The sequence below is a fragment of the Alnus glutinosa genome, chromosome 3 (assembly GCF_958979055.1).
Source record: "Alnus glutinosa chromosome 3, dhAlnGlut1.1, whole genome shotgun sequence".
NCBI lineage: Eukaryota > Viridiplantae > Streptophyta > Magnoliopsida > Fagales > Betulaceae > Alnus > Alnus glutinosa.
The window spans coordinates 38,079,164-38,101,612 of record NC_084888.1 but is presented as its reverse complement, the minus strand read 5'-3'; the positions used below and the strand labels follow the sequence as shown (position 1 = coordinate 38,101,612).

General features: G+C 37.4%; 1 protein-coding gene and 2 pseudogenes across 1 annotated transcript; 1 reads left to right on the top strand and 2 right to left on the bottom strand.

The window, feature by feature from the left end:
• Window positions 1-7,149: 7,149 nt before the first annotated feature.
• On the bottom strand, window positions 7,150-10,948 carry LOC133863444 (kinesin-like protein KIN-14I; annotated as a pseudogene).
• A 134-nt stretch (window positions 10,949-11,082) lies between these two features.
• Window positions 11,083-16,987, bottom strand: LOC133863442 (kinesin-like protein KIN-14E; annotated as a pseudogene).
• A 535-nt stretch (window positions 16,988-17,522) lies between these two features.
• LOC133863441 (kinesin-like protein KIN-14E) lies at window positions 17,523-20,922 on the top strand. Its single transcript, XM_062299373.1, has 9 exons — window positions 17,523-17,627; window positions 17,737-17,877; window positions 18,584-18,778; window positions 18,870-19,064; window positions 19,201-19,327; window positions 19,463-19,665; window positions 19,765-19,947; window positions 20,200-20,295; window positions 20,890-20,922. The coding sequence occupies exons 1-9, from the start codon at window positions 17,523-17,525 to the stop codon at window positions 20,920-20,922; spliced, it is 1,278 nt and encodes a 425-aa protein (XP_062155357.1).
• The last annotated feature ends 1,527 nt before the right edge of the window (window positions 20,923-22,449 follow it).

Sequence of the window (22,449 nt, the reverse complement as noted above, 5' to 3'; positions counted from 1 at the left end):
AAACCCTAAACCCTAAACCCTAAACCCTAAACCCTAAACCCTAAACCCTAAACCCTAAACCCTAAACCCTAAACCCTAAACCCTAAACCCTAAACCCTAAACCCTAAACCCTAAACCCTAAACCCTAAACCCTAAACCCTAAACCCTAAACCCTAAACCCTAAACCCTAAACCCTAAACCCTAAACCCTAAACCCTAAACCCTAAACCCTAAACCCTAAACCCTAAACCCTAAACCCTAAACCCTAAACCCTAAACCCTAAACCCTAAACCCTAAACCCTAAACCCTAAACCCTAAACCCTAAACCCTAAACCCTAAACCCTAAACCCTAAACCCTAAACCCTAAACCCTAAACCCTAAACCCTAAACCCTAAACCCTAAACCCTAAACCCTAAACCCTAAACCCTAAACCCTAAACCCTAAACCCTAAACCCTAAACCCTAAACCCTAAACCCTAAACCCTAAACCCTAAACCCTAAACCCTAAACCCTAAACCCTAAACCCTAAACCCTAAACCCTAAACCCTAAACCCTAAACCCTAAACCCTAAACCCTAAACCCTAAACCCTAAACCCTAAACCCTAAACCCTAAACCCTAAACCCTAAACCCTAAACCCTAAACCCTAAACCCTAAACCCTAAACCCTAAACCCTAAACCCTAAACCCTAAACCCTAAACCCTAAACCCTAAACCCTAAACCCTAAACCCTAAACCCTAAACCCTAAACCCTAAACCCTAAACCCTAAACCCTAAACCCTAAACCCTAAACCCTAAACCCTAAACCCTAAACCCTAAACCCTAAACCCTAAACCCTAAACCCTAAACCCTAAACCCTAAACCCTAAACCCTAAACCCTAAACCCTAAACCCTAAACCCTAAACCCTAAACCCTAAACCCTAAACCCTAAACCCTAAACCCTAAACCCTAAACCCTAAACCCTAAACCCTAAACCCTAAACCCTAAACCCTAAACCCTAAACCCTAAACCCTAAACCCTAAACCCTAAACCCTAAACCCTAAACCCTAAACCCTAAACCCTAAACCCTAAACCCTAAACCCTAAACCCTAAACCCTAAACCCTAAACCCTAAACCCTAAACCCTAAACCCTAAACCCTAAACCCTAAACCCTAAACCCTAAACCCTAAACCCTAAACCCTAAACCCTAAACCCTAAACCCTAAACCCTAAACCCTAAACCCTAAACCCTAAACCCTAAACCCTAAACCCTAAACCCTAAACCCTAAACCCTAAACCCTAAACCCTAAACCCTAAACCCTAAACCCTAAACCCTAAACCCTAAACCCTAAACCCTAAACCCTAAACCCTAAACCCTAAACCCTAAACCCTAAACCCTAAACCCTAAACCCTAAACCCTAAACCCTAAACCCTAAACCCTAAACCCTAAACCCTAAACCCTAAACCCTAAACCCTAAACCCTAAACCCTAAACCCTAAACCCTAAACCCTAAACCCTAAACCCTAAACCCTAAACCCTAAACCCTAAACCCTAAACCCTAAACCCTAAACCCTAAACCCTAAACCCTAAACCCTAAACCCTAAACCCTAAACCCTAAACCCTAAACCCTAAACCCTAAACCCTAAACCCTAAACCCTAAACCCTAAACCCTAAACCCTAAACCCTAAACCCTAAACCCTAAACCCTAAACCCTAAACCCTAAACCCTAAACCCTAAACCCTAAACCCTAAACCCTAAACCCTAAACCCTAAACCCTAAACCCTAAACCCTAAACCCTAAACCCTAAACCCTAAACCCTAAACCCTAAACCCTAAACCCTAAACCCTAAACCCTAAACCCTAAACCCTAAACCCTAAACCCTAAACCCTAAACCCTAAACCCTAAACCCTAAACCCTAAACCCTAAACCCTAAACCCTAAACCCTAAACCCTAAACCCTAAACCCTAAACCCTAAACCCTAAACCCTAAACCCTAAACCCTAAACCCTAAACCCTAAACCCTAAACCCTAAACCCTAAACCCTAAACCCTAAACCCTAAACCCTAAACCCTAAACCCTAAACCCTAAACCCTAAACCCTAAACCCTAAACCCTAAACCCTAAACCCTAAACCCTAAACCCTAAACCCTAAACCCTAAACCCTAAACCCTAAACCCTAAACCCTAAACCCTAAACCCTAAACCCTAAACCCTAAACCCTAAACCCTAAACCCTAAACCCTAAACCCTAAACCCTAAACCCTAAACCCTAAACCCTAAACCCTAAACCCTAAACCCTAAACCCTAAACCCTAAACCCTAAACCCTAAACCCTAAACCCTAAACCCTAAACCCTAAACCCTAAACCCTAAACCCTAAACCCTAAACCCTAAACCCTAAACCCTAAACCCTAAACCCTAAACCCTAAACCCTAAACCCTAAACCCTAAACCCTAAACCCTAAACCCTAAACCCTAAACCCTAAACCCTAAACCCTAAACCCTAAACCCTAAACCCTAAACCCTAAACCCTAAACCCTAAACCCTAAACCCTAAACCCTAAACCCTAAACCCTAAACCCTAAACCCTAAACCCTAAACCCTAAACCCTAAACCCTAAACCCTAAACCCTAAACCCTAAACCCTAAACCCTAAACCCTAAACCCTAAACCCTAAACCCTAAACCCTAAACCCTAAACCCTAAACCCTAAACCCTAAACCCTAAACCCTAAACCCTAAACCCTAAACCCTAAACCCTAAACCCTAAACCCTAAACCCTAAACCCTAAACCCTAAACCCTAAACCCTAAACCCTAAACCCTAAACCCTAAACCCTAAACCCTAAACCCTAAACCCTAAACCCTAAACCCTAAACCCTAAACCCTAAACCCTAAACCCTAAACCCTAAACCCTAAACCCTAAACCCTAAACCCTAAACCCTAAACCCTAAACCCTAAACCCTAAACCCTAAACCCTAAACCCTAAACCCTAAACCCTAAACCCTAAACCCTAAACCCTAAACCCTAAACCCTAAACCCTAAACCCTAAACCCTAAACCCTAAACCCTAAACCCTAAACCCTAAACCCTAAACCCTAAACCCTAAACCCTAAACCCTAAACCCTAAACCCTAAACCCTAAACCCTAAACCCTAAACCCTAAACCCTAAACCCTAAACCCTAAACCCTAAACCCTAAACCCTAAACCCTAAACCCTAAACCCTAAACCCTAAACCCTAAACCCTAAACCCTAAACCCTAAACCCTAAACCCTAAACCCTAAACCCTAAACCCTAAACCCTAAACCCTAAACCCTAAACCCTAAACCCTAAACCCTAAACCCTAAACCCTAAACCCTAAACCCTAAACCCTAAACCCTAAACCCTAAACCCTAAACCCTAAACCCTAAACCCTAAACCCTAAACCCTAAACCCTAAACCCTAAACCCTAAACCCTAAACCCTAAACCCTAAACCCTAAACCCTAAACCCTAAACCCTAAACCCTAAACCCTAAACCCTAAACCCTAAACCCTAAACCCTAAACCCTAAACCCTAAACCCTAAACCCTAAACCCTAAACCCTAAACCCTAAACCCTAAACCCTAAACCCTAAACCCTAAACCCTAAACCCTAAACCCTAAACCCTAAACCCTAAACCCTAAACCCTAAACCCTAAACCCTAAACCCTAAACCCTAAACCCTAAACCCTAAACCCTAAACCCTAAACCCTAAACCCTAAACCCTAAACCCTAAACCCTAAACCCTAAACCCTAAACCCTAAACCCTAAACCCTAAACCCTAAACCCTAAACCCTAAACCCTAAACCCTAAACCCTAAACCCTAAACCCTAAACCCTAAACCCTAAACCCTAAACCCTAAACCCTAAACCCTAAACCCTAAACCCTAAACCCTAAACCCTAAACCCTAAACCCTAAACCCTAAACCCTAAACCCTAAACCCTAAACCCTAAACCCTAAACCCTAAACCCTAAACCCTAAACCCTAAACCCTAAACCCTAAACCCTAAACCCTAAACCCTAAACCCTAAACCCTAAACCCTAAACCCTAAACCCTAAACCCTAAACCCTAAACCCTAAACCCTAAACCCTAAACCCTAAACCCTAAACCCTAAACCCTAAACCCTAAACCCTAAACCCTAAACCCTAAACCCTAAACCCTAAACCCTAAACCCTAAACCCTAAACCCTAAACCCTAAACCCTAAACCCTAAACCCTAAACCCTAAACCCTAAACCCTAAACCCTAAACCCTAAACCCTAAACCCTAAACCCTAAACCCTAAACCCTAAACCCTAAACCCTAAACCCTAAACCCTAAACCCTAAACCCTAAACCCTAAACCCTAAACCCTAAACCCTAAACCCTAAACCCTAAACCCTAAACCCTAAACCCTAAACCCTAAACCCTAAACCCTAAACCCTAAACCCTAAACCCTAAACCCTAAACCCTAAACCCTAAACCCTAAACCCTAAACCCTAAACCCTAAACCCTAAACCCTAAACCCTAAACCCTAAACCCTAAACCCTAAACCCTAAACCCTAAACCCTAAACCCTAAACCCTAAACCCTAAACCCTAAACCCTAAACCCTAAACCCTAAACCCTAAACCCTAAACCCTAAACCCTAAACCCTAAACCCTAAACCCTAAACCCTAAACCCTAAACCCTAAACCCTAAACCCTAAACCCTAAACCCTAAACCCTAAACCCTAAACCCTAAACCCTAAACCCTAAACCCTAAACCCTAAACCCTAAACCCTAAACCCTAAACCCTAAACCCTAAACCCTAAACCCTAAACCCTAAACCCTAAACCCTAAACCCTAAACCCTAAACCCTAAACCCTAAACCCTAAACCCTAAACCCTAAACCCTAAACCCTAAACCCTAAACCCTAAACCCTAAACCCTAAACCCTAAACCCTAAACCCTAAACCCTAAACCCTAAACCCTAAACCCTAAACCCTAAACCCTAAACCCTAAACCCTAAACCCTAAACCCTAAACCCTAAACCCTAAACCCTAAACCCTAAACCCTAAACCCTAAACCCTAAACCCTAAACCCTAAACCCTAAACCCTAAACCCTAAACCCTAAACCCTAAACCCTAAACCCTAAACCCTAAACCCTAAACCCTAAACCCTAAACCCTAAACCCTAAACCCTAAACCCTAAACCCTAAACCCTAAACCCTAAACCCTAAACCCTAAACCCTAAACCCTAAACCCTAAACCCTAAACCCTAAACCCTAAACCCTAAACCCTAAACCCTAAACCCTAAACCCTAAACCCTAAACCCTAAACCCTAAACCCTAAACCCTAAACCCTAAACCCTAAACCCTAAACCCTAAACCCTAAACCCTAAACCCTAAACCCTAAACCCTAAACCCTAAACCCTAAACCCTAAACCCTAAACCCTAAACCCTAAACCCTAAACCCTAAACCCTAAACCCTAAACCCTAAACCCTAAACCCTAAACCCTAAACCCTAAACCCTAAACCCTAAACCCTAAACCCTAAACCCTAAACCCTAAACCCTAAACCCTAAACCCTAAACCCTAAACCCTAAACCCTAAACCCTAAACCCTAAACCCTAAACCCTAAACCCTAAACCCTAAACCCTAAACCCTAAACCCTAAACCCTAAACCCTAAACCCTAAACCCTAAACCCTAAACCCTAAACCCTAAACCCTAAACCCTAAACCCTAAACCCTAAACCCTAAACCCTAAACCCTAAACCCTAAACCCTAAACCCTAAACCCTAAACCCTAAACCCTAAACCCTAAACCCTAAACCCTAAACCCTAAACCCTAAACCCTAAACCCTAAACCCTAAACCCTAAACCCTAAACCCTAAACCCTAAACCCTAAACCCTAAACCCTAAACCCTAAACCCTAAACCCTAAACCCTAAACCCTAAACCCTAAACCCTAAACCCTAAACCCTAAACCCTAAACCCTAAACCCTAAACCCTAAACCCTAAACCCTAAACCCTAAACCCTAAACCCTAAACCCTAAACCCTAAACCCTAAACCCTAAACCCTAAACCCTAAACCCTAAACCCTAAACCCTAAACCCTAAACCCTAAACCCTAAACCCTAAACCCTAAACCCTAAACCCTAAACCCTAAACCCTAAACCCTAAACCCTAAACCCTAAACCCTAAACCCTAAACCCTAAACCCTAAACCCTAAACCCTAAACCCTAAACCCTAAACCCTAAACCCTAAACCCTAAACCCTAAACCCTAAACCCTAAACCCTAAACCCTAAACCCTAAACCCTAAACCCTAAACCCTAAACCCTAAACCCTAAACCCTAAACCCTAAACCCTAACCCTAAACCCTAAACCCTAAACCCTAAACCCTAAACCCATACCCTAAACCCTAAACCCTATACCCTAAACCCTAAACCCTAAACCCTAAACCCTATACCCTAAACCCTAAACCCTATACCCTAAACCCTAAACCCTATACCCTAAACCCTATACCCTAAACCCTATACCCTAAAACCCTAACCCTAAACCCTATACCCTAAACCCTATACCCTAAACCCTATACCCTATACCCTAAACCCTATACCCTAAACCCTAAACCCTAAACCCTATACCCTAAACCCTATACCCTAAACCCTAAACCCTATACCCTAAACCCTAAACCCTATACCCTAAACCCTAAACCCTATACCCTAAACCCTAAACCCTATACCCTAAACCCTATACCCTCTATCCTATACCCTATACCCTATACCCTAAACCCTATACCCTAAACCCTATACCCTATACCCTATACCCTATACCCTATACCCTATACCCTAAACCCTATACCCTAAACCCTATACCCTATACCCTATACCCTATACCCTATACCCTAAACCCTATACCCTAAACCCTAAACCCGAAACCCTAAACCCCAAAACCCTAACCCGAAACCCGAAACCCGAAACCCTAAACCCCAAACCCCAAAACCCAAAACCCTAAACCAAAATCAAGTGTGATAAACAGAATCAAGAGTAGCATTGATAGTAGTTCTAATTGTAAAGGTTAGCCATGTACTTGGAGAGATCGCTTCATAATATGCGCAACAAAGGAGATCCTATAACTATTACAAATGTCAAGGAGTGGGGTATTTTGCTCATTACTATCCCAACACTATAATTACAGGCCCCAAATTCATTAATCATGAAAACTCAGTATCAAATTAGAGGCATACCTATCAGGATTATTTCTTGTTTGTTTTGAAATATGAACAAAAAGTTCATCTCGGAGCTCTGAACACTTCAAAGTACGCATGTATAATTTTTCAACGAGCTCAATCCGTTCATCTTAATTTGCCGAAGTAACCCGATGGTGATCAGATGAATGAACTCCTATGTACTTCAAAATGGTCTTGAATAGTTTGGTTCCTCGGACTAATAGGAAGCTATTAATTTTGAACAGCGAAGTTGGTATAGAATCCTGTAAAATTTCTTGATTTAGATTTTCATGAGTATGCTAGTTATAAAAGAACATGGTAACGTGAAAAAAACATGTCATTATCTTTTGGAAACATAGCATATCATCAGATGTGAACGAACGGAGAGCAAGTTCAACAAAATAACCAAAAGGTTCCATCATCCCGGACCCTCAGCTATTAACACTTGAATATCTTTCGACCAAATCAGAAATGAGAAATATTCTTTCGCAACTCTTTTCCACAACTCCCACACAACCTAGATACAATGGATGGGATCATGAATCACTCCTTATCTATAAAATTGTAATGTGACCAAAAAAAAACTAATTCAAATATTGGGTCTAAAGTTAAGCCCAGATCCAATTTAAAATCAATTAACTCTGAAACCAAGACAGTTCTTGAAACATAGGGGCACGTGGGTTTCCTAGCTGAGATCTCAAATCTCAGATCTACATCTCATGGGATATTGACCTTGGAATATGATAATGGATGCTTTTGTTCATTGTCAATTTATTCAACCATAGTTCAATCTATTGGAATTTCATTTTTAGTCTTACTTGATTAACATTCCTTTGAGATTCTTCAAGAGCTTTAGACAAATCCTGAACACGTTTCTCATGCACTTCCACGCTATGAGGTTTAAGGCGTAACATGACATCATTTATATGCGTTTGAAGGGCAACACGTATTTCTTCTCCCTACAACAATAGAGAAATCACTACTAAGACATGAAAGTACAAAATGGTTCAGAGGCTGAGAAACTCTAGTACTGAACACTAGTGTATAAATAAGAGAGGTGATCAAAACCGGCTTGGTATAAAACTGAAATGTAAGAAGAACACCTGCAACTCTCATCTTAAAGAAAACTTCAATATCGCTACTACCAAATTGCATTATGTCTTGTAACTCGGCAGAATGTACATACTCCTTTACAATTGGGCGGAAAAAATGAACCTATGGGCAAATGAGCAAACAAATAAACGTAAAGTAAGGGAAGGCCACAATGCAAAAAACAACTTTGCAATATGTGCATAAAACTTATAACTTAACACCAACCCCCTCTTATTAATACCTAAAATTATTCGTCTGGCAGAAGTCCAATAGGATCATCAATCTTATGAACACTAAAAAAAACTGAATTCCCATAGGGAAGTGTTCTCAATATTCGCAGAAATTGTTGTCTCGCATCGTCTTTTGTCAAATGTTCCTAGTAGACAACAAATGCAAAATTTTCAGTTAAAAATAAGATATTATACAAATGAGTTGAAATATCTTGCAAATACTTCAGAGTAAAATTACAAAGAAACTTATGGGAAGAATACGGAATGGACTTATAACACTATTTCCCTTTGGAGCAAGTTACTCATTGATGCACAAGGAATTTGAAAATTTTAATTCTTACCATAGAATAGTAACGAGAAACAATATCCAAATCCCATACCCGCTTTGCCAATATTATAGCAATTTTTCTTGGAAGGAATCGTTCCAAAAGTGAATTCCAGTCACTGAAAACATTTATCTCAACAAATCCAAATTTATTTTAGAGTACAAAACAACTGCTTATGGAAATTGATAAGTAAAAAATACCTCCCCTATCTTTCTAATCACTGTGAATACGAAAGCAAGTTAAAGACCACAAAAGCATAAGCGACAAAGTATTCAGAAAGGAAAGGTCAAATAACATGGAGTAAGACATAGTAAAAAAAACTCACGTGCAAGATTCAGGGTTATCAACAAATCCAATCTCAACCAAGATCTCCAGAGCAGCAGCTCCGCACCATCATCTCTTCCGACAGGATAATTTCCCAATATATAATCATGTTGCAACTGTAACAAAATAATTAGATATCAACCACCTAAGAAAGTACCAATGGAAACCGTTTAGTTAGAACATTAGAGATACATCTCCCATTGATGAAAGTAACATTTGCTACGTAAAAGAACAAGAAAGCATTTCCATATTGTTGATCAGGCGGTCCTGTAAACTTCAAAATGAGCATTACTAGTTATTGAAATAAGAAATTACATACTTGAACATATGACAACTGCACAAACATTGGATCAGTCACAACTTCATTTGATTCACGAAATAACTTTTTTTTTAATGTCAATTTGCAGGGCAAAATTTATCCTTTAGTTTGATCCTTTGCTGCCTTGAATTTCCCCAGCAGATCCCCAATGTATTTGTCATCATATAACCCAATATACTCCTCTGCGTGACAACAAAGTCTAGAATAGATGACTATTTCTGTAAATCGGACTCATAGAAATAATCAAGAAGGAAATAGAATAGATATCATTCTCAGGATTAGGTGATTTAGATCCAGTACCAACATTACGACATTCAAACGGCTAAAGCTAGAGCATGATGACAGTTTAATTATTCCTGCAAGCTCCTGAAATGGATATAAATGAACTTAATTGATGTGAAGTGCTTTAAAAATCAATGAAGAATAAAAAAGTGCATACATACGACTTAAAAATAAGTCTATCTTGAAAGAGTATAAAAGTACCTCAACAAAAAAGTACATACACAGATAGATATGAATATTTAGATGGACCTAATAGTAGAGAAGGCTTACAAGTACCTCAACAGCATCAGCCACAGTGGTTGCCATGTCATACGTGATTTCTTCAAAAGTTTCATCCAAGAAAAATACTATAGTTGTAAGTTTTCGACCAGTTAAAAGGGCCTTAATCTCCTCTTGTGTTCGAATTGTATGCCTGGGACCAGCCTTAACAGCATGCTTCAAAGCATTTAATGTATTTAATGCAAGCACTTGAACCTCAGAATCCACACTCACACCATGTGCCACATTATGAACATACCCTGATAGATATCCACCAATGTCCTTACTAAGAGGCACGGAAGAAGCACACAAATACATCAACTCCCATGCTTTGACCAAGTATTGCATGTAATAGCAAAATCAAGTGTGATAAACAGAATCAAGAATAGCAATGATAGTAGTTCTAATTGGAAAGGTTGGTCATGTACTTGGAGGGAACGCTTCATAAAAGGCTCAACAAATGAGATCCTATAACTATTACGAATGTCAAGAAGTGGGACATTTTGCTCGTTACTATCCCAACACTATAATTACAGGCCCCAAATTTATTAATCATGAAAACTCAGTATCAAATTAAAGCAATACCTATTAGTATTATTTCTTGTTTGTTTTGAAATTTGAACAAAAAGTTCATCTCGGAGCTCTAAACGCTTCAAAGTATGCGTGTATAATTTTTCAACGAACTCAATTCGTTCATCTAAATTTGCTGAAGTAATCTGATGGCCATCAGATGAAGGAATTCCCATGTACTTCAAACTTATCTTGAACAGTTTTGTTGCTCGGATTACTAGGAAGCTTTTAATTTTGAGCAGCGAAGTTGGTATAGAATCCTATAAAAAATTTTGATTTAGGTCTTCATTAGTGTGCTAGTTATAACAAAACATGGTAACGTGAACAAAACATGTCATTACCTTTTGGAAACATATCATATCATCAAATGTAAATGAACGGAGAGCAAGTTCAGCGAAATAACCAAAAGGTTCCATCATCCCGGACCCTTAGCTATAAACACTTCAATTTCTTTTGAACAAATTCAAAAAGAAAAATATTCTTTCGCAACTCTTTTCCACAGCTCCCACACAACCTAGACACAATGAATGTGACCTTGAATCACTCATCATCAATAAAACTGTAATGTGACCAAAAAAACAAAAAACTAATTCAAATATTGGGCCTAAAGTTCAGCCCAGATCTAATTTAGAACCAATTAACTCTGGATCCAAGACAATTCTTGGAACATAAGGGCACGTGGGTTTCCTAGCTTAGAGCTAAAAGTTGAGATATGAGAATTGAGATCTGAGATCCGAGATCTCAGCTAGGAAACCCACGTGCCCCTATGTTCTAAGAACTGTCTTGGATCCAGAATTAATTGATCTAAATTGGATCTGGGCTGAACTTTAGGACCAATATTTGAAATAGTTTTTTTTTTTTTTTTTAATCACATTACAGTTTTATAGATAAGGAGTGATTCATAGTCTCATTCATTGTGTCTAGGTTGTATGGGAGCTGTGGAAAAGTGTTGCGAAAGAATATTTTTCTTTATTAATTTGGTCGAAAGAAATTCAAGTGTTGAGATCTGAGATCTCAACTCTCAACTCTCAGCTCTCAGCTAGGAAACCCACGTGCCCCTATGTTCCAAGAACTGTCTTGCATCAAGAATTAATTGGTTCTAAATTGGATTTGGGCTGAACTGTAGGCCCAATATATATATGAGAAAATTACAAGCTAAGATCCCCTAATTAAGTTGATAATGTATTCAAACTCAATCAAACTTACCTTTGTATCCTCAAACACGTCTTCTTGAGTAGCACTTCCATCAAATACATGATCGTATATATGTTGCTTGGCTTTATCATCTTTCCACGAATGTTCATCTGTAAACTCATCAAGACTTGTAAGTACATCTCTTTCTTTTTCAGCAGTCTCTTTCTCATTAAGAGGTCTTAATCAACAAAAAACTCGGATCTTGCCTTTCATATCTAAAATGTATCAAAGGGACAATATTTTGTTCATATCATTTATAAAGATTATTCAAGACATAATAAAAATAAAGACCAACACATCTAATGCTGTAAAAAATGTACTCCATTTTCAAGGTTTTAGAAAATGCCAACCTTCAATAGTATTAAAATAACGCTTTCTTAAAACTTGTTCCTCCTTATAAAGCACTTCCAACTCAGCAAGTCGAGCCTCTTGCATCTTCAAAATGGTAGCAGTTTGCTCATTCTTTCTATCCATGTCCTAAATGCAGGTGGAAAGTAATAAGCAAAACGTACTCCGTTGAAAATACATTTGTATCAAGGCCTGAAATATTGTAATGCAATTAAAGTAGAATACTTAAACATAAAGAATTAGGAATAAGATTAAAGTATCAAACCTCTTTCATTTCTCTCAATTCCTCTAATTCCTTTAGATTATTTTGTAATGAAGCCAAATCACATTTCCTGACCGCAAGAGTTTACTCAACAACAGCCAACTCTTTTATGACCCTTTCAAGCTTCTTTACAAGTTCAAGAACTTAAAACTTTAAGGCTTTACATTTTTGCTCAAAGCTTTTCTCAGGAAAATCTATCTGCATTTCAATAATTACTATGTACGTGAATTCATAACTCGTGAAAGCAATAAAGGTTCCTAAAACCAAATTCAAGTGGAAACTGTACTACCTCATCAACTTTCTTCTTTTCAAGTCTAGATATCCTTTCTTCCAATGATACTGTTTCAATAACCAGCTTCTTTATAGGTGTGCCATGATTGCAAGTAACTTTTGCTAGGTTTTGCTTGTTAGATCTCAAGGATTCTTTAAATTCCTCTAGGAAAAAAATAATTAGGGAAAAATATATATTAGCCCCCCAAACTACCACCCTTTCTCCGGATGGCACCCCGAACTACCAACACTTGCACTCCGACCCCCCAAACTACCACTTTCTGATTTTTTGGCCCCATCCATCTATTTGTACCGTTAATTCTAACAGAAATTGGCCAAAAACACGAAAATACCCCTCCCTTAACCGTGAGAATTTCAAAGTGTAGGAGGGGTATTTTCGGAATTCTGTTTAGAATTAACGGCATAAATAAACGGATGGGGCCAAAAAATTAGAAAGTAGTAGTTTGGAGGGGCCATCCGGAGAAAGGGTGGTAGTTTGGGGGGCTAATATATATTTTTTCCAAATAATTAGATATCAACCACCTAAGAAAGTACCAATGGAAACCGTTTAATTAGAACATTAGAGATACATCTCCCATTGATGAAAGCAACATTTGCTACGTAAAAGAACAAGAAAACATTTCCATAATGTTGATAAGGTGGTCCTGTAAACTTCAAAATGAGCATCACTAGTCATTGAAATAAGAAATTACATACTTGAACATAGGACAACTGCACAAACATTGGATCGGTCACAGCTTCATCTGATTCACGAAATAGCTTTTTTTTTTTAATGTCAGTTTGTATGGCAAAATTTATGCTTTAGTTTCATCCTTTGATGCCTTGAATTCCCCCAGCAGATCCCCAATGTATTTGTCATCATATAACCCAATATACTCCTCTGCGTGACAACAAAGTCTAGAATAGATGACTATTTTTGTAAATCTGACTCATAGAAATAATCAAGAAGGAAATAGAATAGATATCATTCTCAGGATTAGGTGTTTTAGATCTAGTACCAACATTACGACATTCAAACGGCTAAAGCTAGAGCATGCTGACAGTTTAATTATTCCTGCAAGCTCCTGAAATGGATATAAATGAACTTAATTGATATGAAGTGCTTTAAAAATCAATGAAGAACAAAAAAGTGCATACATACGACTTAAAAATAAGTCTATCTTGAAATAGTATAAAAGTACCTCAACAAAAAAGTACATACACAGATAGATATGAATATTTAGATGGACCTAATAGTAGAGAAGGCTTAAAAGTACCTCAACAGCATCAGCCATTGTGGTTGCCATGTCATACGTGATTTCTTCAAAAGTTTCATCCAAGAAAAATACTATAGTTGTAAGTTTTCAACCAGTTAAAAGGGCCTCAATCTCCTCTCGTGTTCGTATTGTATGCCTGGGACCAGCCTTAACAGCATGCTTAAAAACATTTAATGTATTTAATGCAAGCACTTGAACCTCAGAATCCACACTCACACCATGTGCCACATTATAAACATACTCTGATAGATATCCACCAATGTCCTTACTAGGAGGCACGGAAGAAGCACACAAATACATCAACTCCCATGCTTTGACCAAGTATTGCATGTAATAGCAAAATCAAGTGTGATAAACAGAATCAAGAATAGCAATGATAGTAGTTCTAATTGAAAAGGTTGGTCATATACTTGGAGTGAACGCTTCATAAAAGGCTCAACAAATGAGATCCTATAACTATTACGAATGTCAAGAAGTGGGGCATTTTGCTCGTTACTATCCCAACACTATAATTACAGGCCCCAAATTTATTAATCATGAAAACTCAGTATCAAATTAAAGGCATACCTATTAGGATTATTTTTTATTTGTTTTGAGATCTAAGATCCGAGATCTCAGCTAGGAAACCCACGTGCCCCTATGTTCTAAGAATTGTCTTGGATCCAGAATTAATTGGATATGGGCTGAACTTTAGGCCCAATATTTGAATTAGTTATTTTATTTTATTTTATTTTTTTTATCACATTACAGTTTTATAGATAATGAGTGATTCATGGTCCCATTCATTGTGTCTAGATTGTATGGGAGCTGTGGAAAAGAGTTGTGAAAGAATATTTTTCTTTATTAATTTGGTCGAAAGAAATTCAAGTGTTGAGATCTGAGATCTGAGATCTCAACTCTCAGCTCTCAACTAGGAAACCCACGTGCCCCTATGTTCCAAGAACTGTCTTGCATCAAGAATTAATTGGTTCTAAATTGGATCTGGGCTAAACTGTAGGCCCAATATATATATATGAGAAAATTACAAGCTAAGATCCCCTAATTAAGTTGATAATGTATTCAAACTCAATCAAACTTACCCTTGTATCCTTAAACACGTCTTCTTGAGTAGCACTTCCATCAAATACATGATCGTATATATGTTGCTTGGCTTTATCATCTTTCCACGAATGTTCATCTGTAAACTCATCAAGACTTGTAAGTACATCTCTTTCTTTTTCAGCAGTCTCTTTCTCATTAAGAGGTCTTAATCGACAAAAAACTCGGATCTTGCCTTTCATATCTAAAATGTATCAAAGGGACAATATTTTGCTCATGTCATTTATAAAGATTATTCAAGACATAATAAAAATAAAGACCAACACATCTAATGCTGTCGAAAATGCACTCCATTTTGAAGGTTTTAGAAAATGCCAACCTTCAATAGTATTAAAATAACGCTTTCTTAAAACTTGTTCCTCCTTATAAAGCACTTCCAACTCAGCAAGTCGAGCCTCTTGCATCTTCAAAATGGTAGCAGTTTGCTCATTCTTTCTATCCATGTCCTAAATGCAGGTGGAAAGTAATAAGCAAAACGTACTCCGTTGAAAATACATTCGTATCAAGGCCTGAAATATTGTAATGCAATTAAAGTAGAATACTTAAACATAAAGAATTAGGAATAAGATTAAAGTATCAAACCTCTTTCATTTCTCTCAATTCCTCTAATTCCTTTAGATTATTTTGTAATGAAGCCAAATCACATTTCCTGACAGCAAGAGTTGACTCAACAACAGCCAACTCTTGTGTGACCCTTTCAAGCTTCTTTACAAGTTCAAGAACTTAAAACTTTAAGGCTTTACATTTTTGCTCAAAGCTTTACTCAGGAAAATCTATCTGCATTTCAATAATTACTATGTACGTGAATTCATAACCCGTGAAAGCAATAGAGATTCCTAAAACCAAATTCAAGTGGAAACTGTACTACCTCATCAACTTTCTTCTTTTCAAGTCTAGATATCCTTTCTTCCAATGATACTATTTCAATAACCAGCTTCTTTATAGGTGTGCCATGATTGCAAGTAACTTTTGCTAGGTTTCGCTTGTTAGATCTCAAGGATTCTTTCAATTCCTCTAGCTCTTCTTGCAGTTTTACTTCTTGTTTTTGCTTATCAACATCAATCTTGGTTGTAGTTCCCTGAGAGAGATACATTACAACTTCTTAAATGATGGTATGCGTAAAGGAATTTTTTTTTTTTTAATGTATATTTCAAAAAAGCACAAAGGAGTGTAACCCAAAATACACAGGATGTATAAAGGATACCCCTAATCCAAAGAGAAAGAAGAACACAAATCTAAAAAATAAGAAAAAAAAATTAAAGAAAGACTATTTCTACCACAAAAATAAGAAGCCTAATTGGCAAAAAATAAAGGATTTCTCAGAGAAAACCCGAGTTTCAAACCCAAGGGTCAGTTTGATGATATGAGTATTCAGTACATGTATTGGTCCATGAAGAGCAAAAGGGTCCAAACAATCATGAAAGATTTAGTCTTAATATCTAACCTGAGGTTGTTTAAGGAAAAAAAACTTAGATAATACAGTTTAACCTATAACCATTACGAATGTCAAGAAGTGGGGCATTTTGCTCGTTACTATCCCAACACTATAATTACAAGCCTCAAATTTATTAATTATGAAAACTCAATATCAAATTTAAGGCATACCTATTAGGATTATTTCTTTTTTGTTTTGAAATTTGAACAAAAAGTTCATCTCTGAGCTCTAAACACTTCAAAGGACACGTGTATAATTTTTCAACGAGCTCAATTCGTTCATCTAAATTTGCTGAAGTAACCTAATGGCCATCAGATGAAGGAATTCCCATGTACTTCAAACTTATGTTGAACAGTTTTGTTGCTCGGATTACTAGGAAGCTATTAATTTTGAGCAGCGAAGTTGGTATAGAATCCTGTAATTTTTTTTTATTTTGGTCTTCATGAGTATGCTAGTTATAACAGAACATGATAATGTGAAGAAAACATGTCATTACCTTTTGGAAACATAGCATATCATCAGATGTAAATGAACGGAGAGCATGTTCAACAAAATAACCGAAAGGTTCCATCATCCCGAACCCTTAGCTATAAACACTTGAATTTATTTTGAACAAATTCAAAAAGAAAAATAGTCTTTCGCAACTCTTTTCTACAGCTCCCACACAACCTAGACACAATGAATGTGACCTTGAATCACTCCTCATCTATAAATTGTAATGTGACCAAAAAAAAAAAAATTCAAATTCAAATATTGGGCCTAAAATTCAGCCCAGATCCAATTTAGAACCAATTAACTCTGGATCCAAGACAGTTCTTGAAATATAGGGGCACGTGGGTTTCCTAGCTCAGAGCTAAGAGTTGAGATCTAAGACCTGAGATCTGAGATCCGAGATCTCAGCTAGGAAACCCACGTGCCCCTATGTTCCAAGAACTGTCTTGGATCCATAATTAATTGGATCTAAATTGGATATGGGCTGAACTTTAGGCCCAATATTTGAATTAGTTTTTTTATTTTTTATTTTTTTATTTTTTATTTTTTATTTTTTATTTTTTATTTTTTATTTTTTTTTATCACATTACAGTTTTATAGATAAGGAGTGATTCATGGTTCCATTCATTGTGTCTAGGTTGTATGGGAGCGATATTGCTGTTTTCTTTAAGATGAGAGTTGTAGGTGTTCATCATACATTTCAGTTTGATACCAAGCAGGTTTTGATCACCTCTCTTATTTATACACCAGTGTTCAGTACTAGAGTTTCTCAGCCTCTGAACCATTTTGTACTTTCATGTCTTAGTAGTGATTTCTCTATTGTTGTAGGGAGAAGAAATACGTGTTGCTCTTCAAACGCATATAAATGATGTCATGTTACGCCTTAAACCTCCTAACGTGGAAGTGCATGAGAAACGTATTCAGGATTTGTCTAAAGCTCTAGAAGAATCTCAAAGGAATGTTAATCAAGTGAGACTTAAAATGAAATTCCAATAGATTGAACTATGGTTGAATAAATTGACAATGAACAAAAGCATCCATTATCATATTCCAAGGTCAACATCCCATGAGATGTGAGGATAGGTAACTAATCATTTAGCAGCTGCTTTGAATGCACATATATGAGAAGAAATCAAGAACCAATCATTATGGAGTTATATCATGTAAATATATTGAAATCTACACTTGCTCAACTAAAGTACCACCAAGGTCTGACAATTGAGCTTTATAGGTTAAACTGCATTATCTAAGTTTTTTTTTCCTTAAACAACCTCAAGTTAGATATTAAGACTAAATCTTTCATGATTGTTTGGACCATTTTGCTCTTTATGGACCAATACATGTACTGAATACTCATATCATCAAACTGACCATTGGGTTTGAAACTCGGGGTTTTCTCTGAGAAATCCTTTCTTTTTTGCCAATTAGGCTTCCTATTTGTGTGGTAGAAATAGTCTTTCTTTAATTTTCTTTCTCTTATTTTTTAGATTTGTGTTCTTCTTTCTCTTTGGATTAGGAGTATCCTTTATACATCCTGTGTACTTTGGGTTGCATTCCTCTGTGCTTTTTTGAAATATAAATTATAAAAAATAAAAAATAAAAAAAAAAAGATTCTTTTATGTATACCATCATTTAAGAAGTTGTAATGTATCTCTCTCGGGGAACTACAACCAAGATTGATGTTCATAAGCAAAAGCAAGAAGTAAAACTGCAAGAAGAGCTAGAGGAATTGAAAGAATCCTTGAGATCTGACAAGCAAAACCTAGCAAAAGTTACTTGCAATCATGGCACACCTATAAAGAAGCAGATTATTGAAACAGTATCATTGGAAGAAATGATATCTAGACTTGAAAAGAAGAAAGCTGATGAGGTAGTACTGTTTCCACTTGAATTTGGTTTTAGGAATCTCTATTGTTTTCACGGGTTATGAATTCATGTACATAGTAATTATTGAAATGCAGAAAGATTTTCCTGAGAAAAGCTTTGAGCAAAAATGTAAAGTCTTAAAGTTTCAAGTTCTTGAACTTGTAAAGAAGCTTGAAGGGGTCACACAAGAGTTGGTTGTTGTTGAGTCAACTCTTGCTGTTAGGAACTGTGATTTGGCTTCATTACAAAATAATCTAAAGGAATTAGAGGAATTGAGAGAAGTGAAAGAAGTTTGATATTTTAATCTTATTCCTAATTCTTTATGTTTTAGTATTCTACTTTAATTGCATCACAATATTTCAGGCCTTGAAACGAATGTATTTTCAATTGAGTACATTTTGCTTATTACTTTCCACTTGTATTTAGGACATGGATAGAAAGAATGAGCAAACTGCTGCCATTTTGAAGATGCAAGGGGCTCAACTTGCTGAGTTGGAAGTCCTTTATAAGGAGGAACAAGTTTTAAGAAAGCGTTATTCTAATACTATTGAAGGTTGGCATTTTCTAAAACCTTCAAAATGGAGTGCATTTTCGACAGCATTAGATGTGTTGGTCTTTATTTTTATTATGTCTTGAATAATCTTTATAAATGATATGAGCAAAATATTGTCCCTTTGATACATTTCAGATATGAAAGGCAAGATCCGAGTTTTTTGTCGATTAAGACCTCTTAATGAGAAAGAGATTGCTGAAAAAGAAAGAGATGTACTTACAAGTCTTGATGAGTTTACAGTTGAACATCCGTGGAAAGATGATAAAGCCAAGCAGCATATATACGATCATGTATTTTATGGAAGTGCTACTCAAAAAGACGTGTTTGAGGATACAAGGGTAAGTTTGATTGAGTTTGAATACATTATCAACTTAATTATGGGATCTTAGCTTGTAATTTTCTCATATATATATATACTTTTGTTATTACAATTGCAGTATTTGGTGCAATCTGCTGTGGATGGGTATAATGTGTGCATATTTGCTTGTGGTCAAACTGGTTCTGGAAAGACATTTACAATATATGGATCTGAAAACAATCCTGGAGTTACTCCTCGAGCTATGACAGAACTATTTAAAATTATAAGACGAGATGGCAACAAATTCTCATTTTCATTGAAGGTGATTTTTTCCAATGCCATATAATGAACTGATATTACAGCTTAAATTAATTTTGTAGTAAACTTCAGCATCAGTTGTATGATTCACTTTATTTATGAGTTTGAATGTTACAACCCTCATCCAAAATCAAGTTGTAGCTGTTGCTCTCTTACTTTTCCTCATCTGCATGGTAATGTTTCTAATTAGTTGTCCGTCTATATGATATATATAAATATATATCTTAGAATTGACATCGATCTTGTATTAATGCAGGCATATATGGTAGAGTTTTACCAAGATACACTTATAGATATGCTTTCACCAAAAAATGCTCAACGCTTTAGATTGAATATTAAGAAATATTTAAAGGTAAGTGTCGTTATCCAGTACCCTTGTGACTTATTTATTTTTATAAGTAAGAAATTTTTTATTAAAATAATGTTAGGCGTCCCTAAGTATATAAGAAGTATACACAGGAGCAGCCAAAGCAGCCACAAAAAGAAAGAAACCCAACAAACCCTCAAAAACCCCAAAAGCCCTCAAACCCGACAAGCTTGCCCTTTCCTAAACCGAGAGAATGAGCTTGCAGCCTACAATAAGAAAGAAAACCCAACCACCCTCAAACCCAAAACCATTGGGAGACCCAATCCCTACACCATGTGTGCCTTGCACCCAAGCCTTATGTCAGGGCAAAATTTCTGCTTTAGTTTGATTCTTTGCTGTCTTGAATTCCGCCAGCAGATTCCCAACGTATTTGTCATCATCTAACCCAATATATTCCTCTGCGTGACAACAAAATTCAAAATAGATTACTATTTTTGTAAATCTAACTCACAGAAATAATAAAAAAGGAAATAGAATAGATACCATTCTCAGGATTATGTGATTTAGATCCTGTACCAACATTACGACATTCAAACAGACTAAAGCTAGAGTATGCTGACAGTTTAATCATCCCTGCAGACTCCTAAAATGGATATAAATGAATTTAATTGATGTGAGGTGCTTTAAAAATCATTAAAGAACAAAAAAGTGCACACAAAATTTTTGACAGTAGGGCCTGATCTTGAAGATTCACTACGAATCAAGGTCTTTTGTTCTTCGGTTTTGCACAAAATTTGACGAGCATGTAGATACAGTCGAGGCAATCGTGTGGACGGGTGGAACTCGTTACGCGCCCCTACCCCCTATCTTTACTTTAGAATGCTAACTTTTTCGAGAAGTTTGATCCGTTAAATTTGGAAAAATGATCTTTGATCACTTTGAAAATTTACGGGCAGGTGCCTACTGATGATATCTACACCGTGATAAAATCTTACGTCAATCAAAGACGACAAAAACACTACTATTTTTTGACATTGAGGCTCGATCATGATGATCTACTATGGATCGGGGTCTTTTGTTCCTCGGTTTGGCACTATAATACTGGATTTGTTTATTTATAGGTTTCACATCATGTACTATTTATTTATTTATTTATTTTGAACTAACAGCATGTGCTATTAAAGGATCTGAAAAATTACATCTTGAGCAAAGAGGGACATGCCCCTCAAACTCTTAAACCAGAAGGATCTGGCTTAAAAAACAGCTACCTATGCAGAATCCCAAACTTTACTAAATTTACAATAAAGCCCCCCTTACAAAGAAAAATTCAATAAAATTTGAGCCACACATAGGCAAACTGTACCTAGGAACTAAGGGATACACAAACAAATCTAACAGAAGTCAATCCAAAGTCGCCGGAAGGAAACACTGCCGTCGCCGGAAAACGGCGCGTGAACAGCACGCGCGTTCCCTGAAGCTGCCAAACAGCAGATCGGCCACCCTGAGTCCGGGCACCACCGTTGCGCGGCGAAAAGAAGCAGAGCGTGACCGCCACGCGCAGCTCAAAGACAAGACGTCACTGGCGCGTGACAGCCACGCGCCGGCCACCGGTAACTCACACGGCCGCAGCAAAGAACGCTGGAGCCGGAACACGCCGGTGGACCCATCTGAGTGGCGCGTGTCTCTCCGAAGCCTATGAAAAAGCGTAGATCTAACATCAAAGAAGCTTGACAAATAAGGCTCGGAAACGCTCCACAGGCGAGACAACAACAACAAGATTCCCTACCGGACGCCTCAAGAACAACCACCTGTCAGAGAAACGCAAAGAAGACAAAGAAAAAACAACAAATACCAACACAAAACTCCAAAGTCCAGAGAGGACTCGGAGAAGCAAGCTCCACAGCCCAAATGGCTGGGAGAATACTACCTCCCATGATACACATCATGGAGGAAACAAAAACTCCATAGCCCAAGAAGGCTAGGAGGCAACACCACCAAGAGCCTCCCTTCCCGACTAACAACAAATAAGTCTGTGCGAGTCTGTGTTGAGAGAGAGAGAGAAAAAAAAAAAGGAAAAGATTCCATGTACTATTTATTTATAGATTATTAGATTTCACATATTGGCTTTTTGTTATAAATTAATCTCAGAAAAAAAGAAAAAGAAAAAGACTTGTGTTATTAATTTCACTGAATATAATA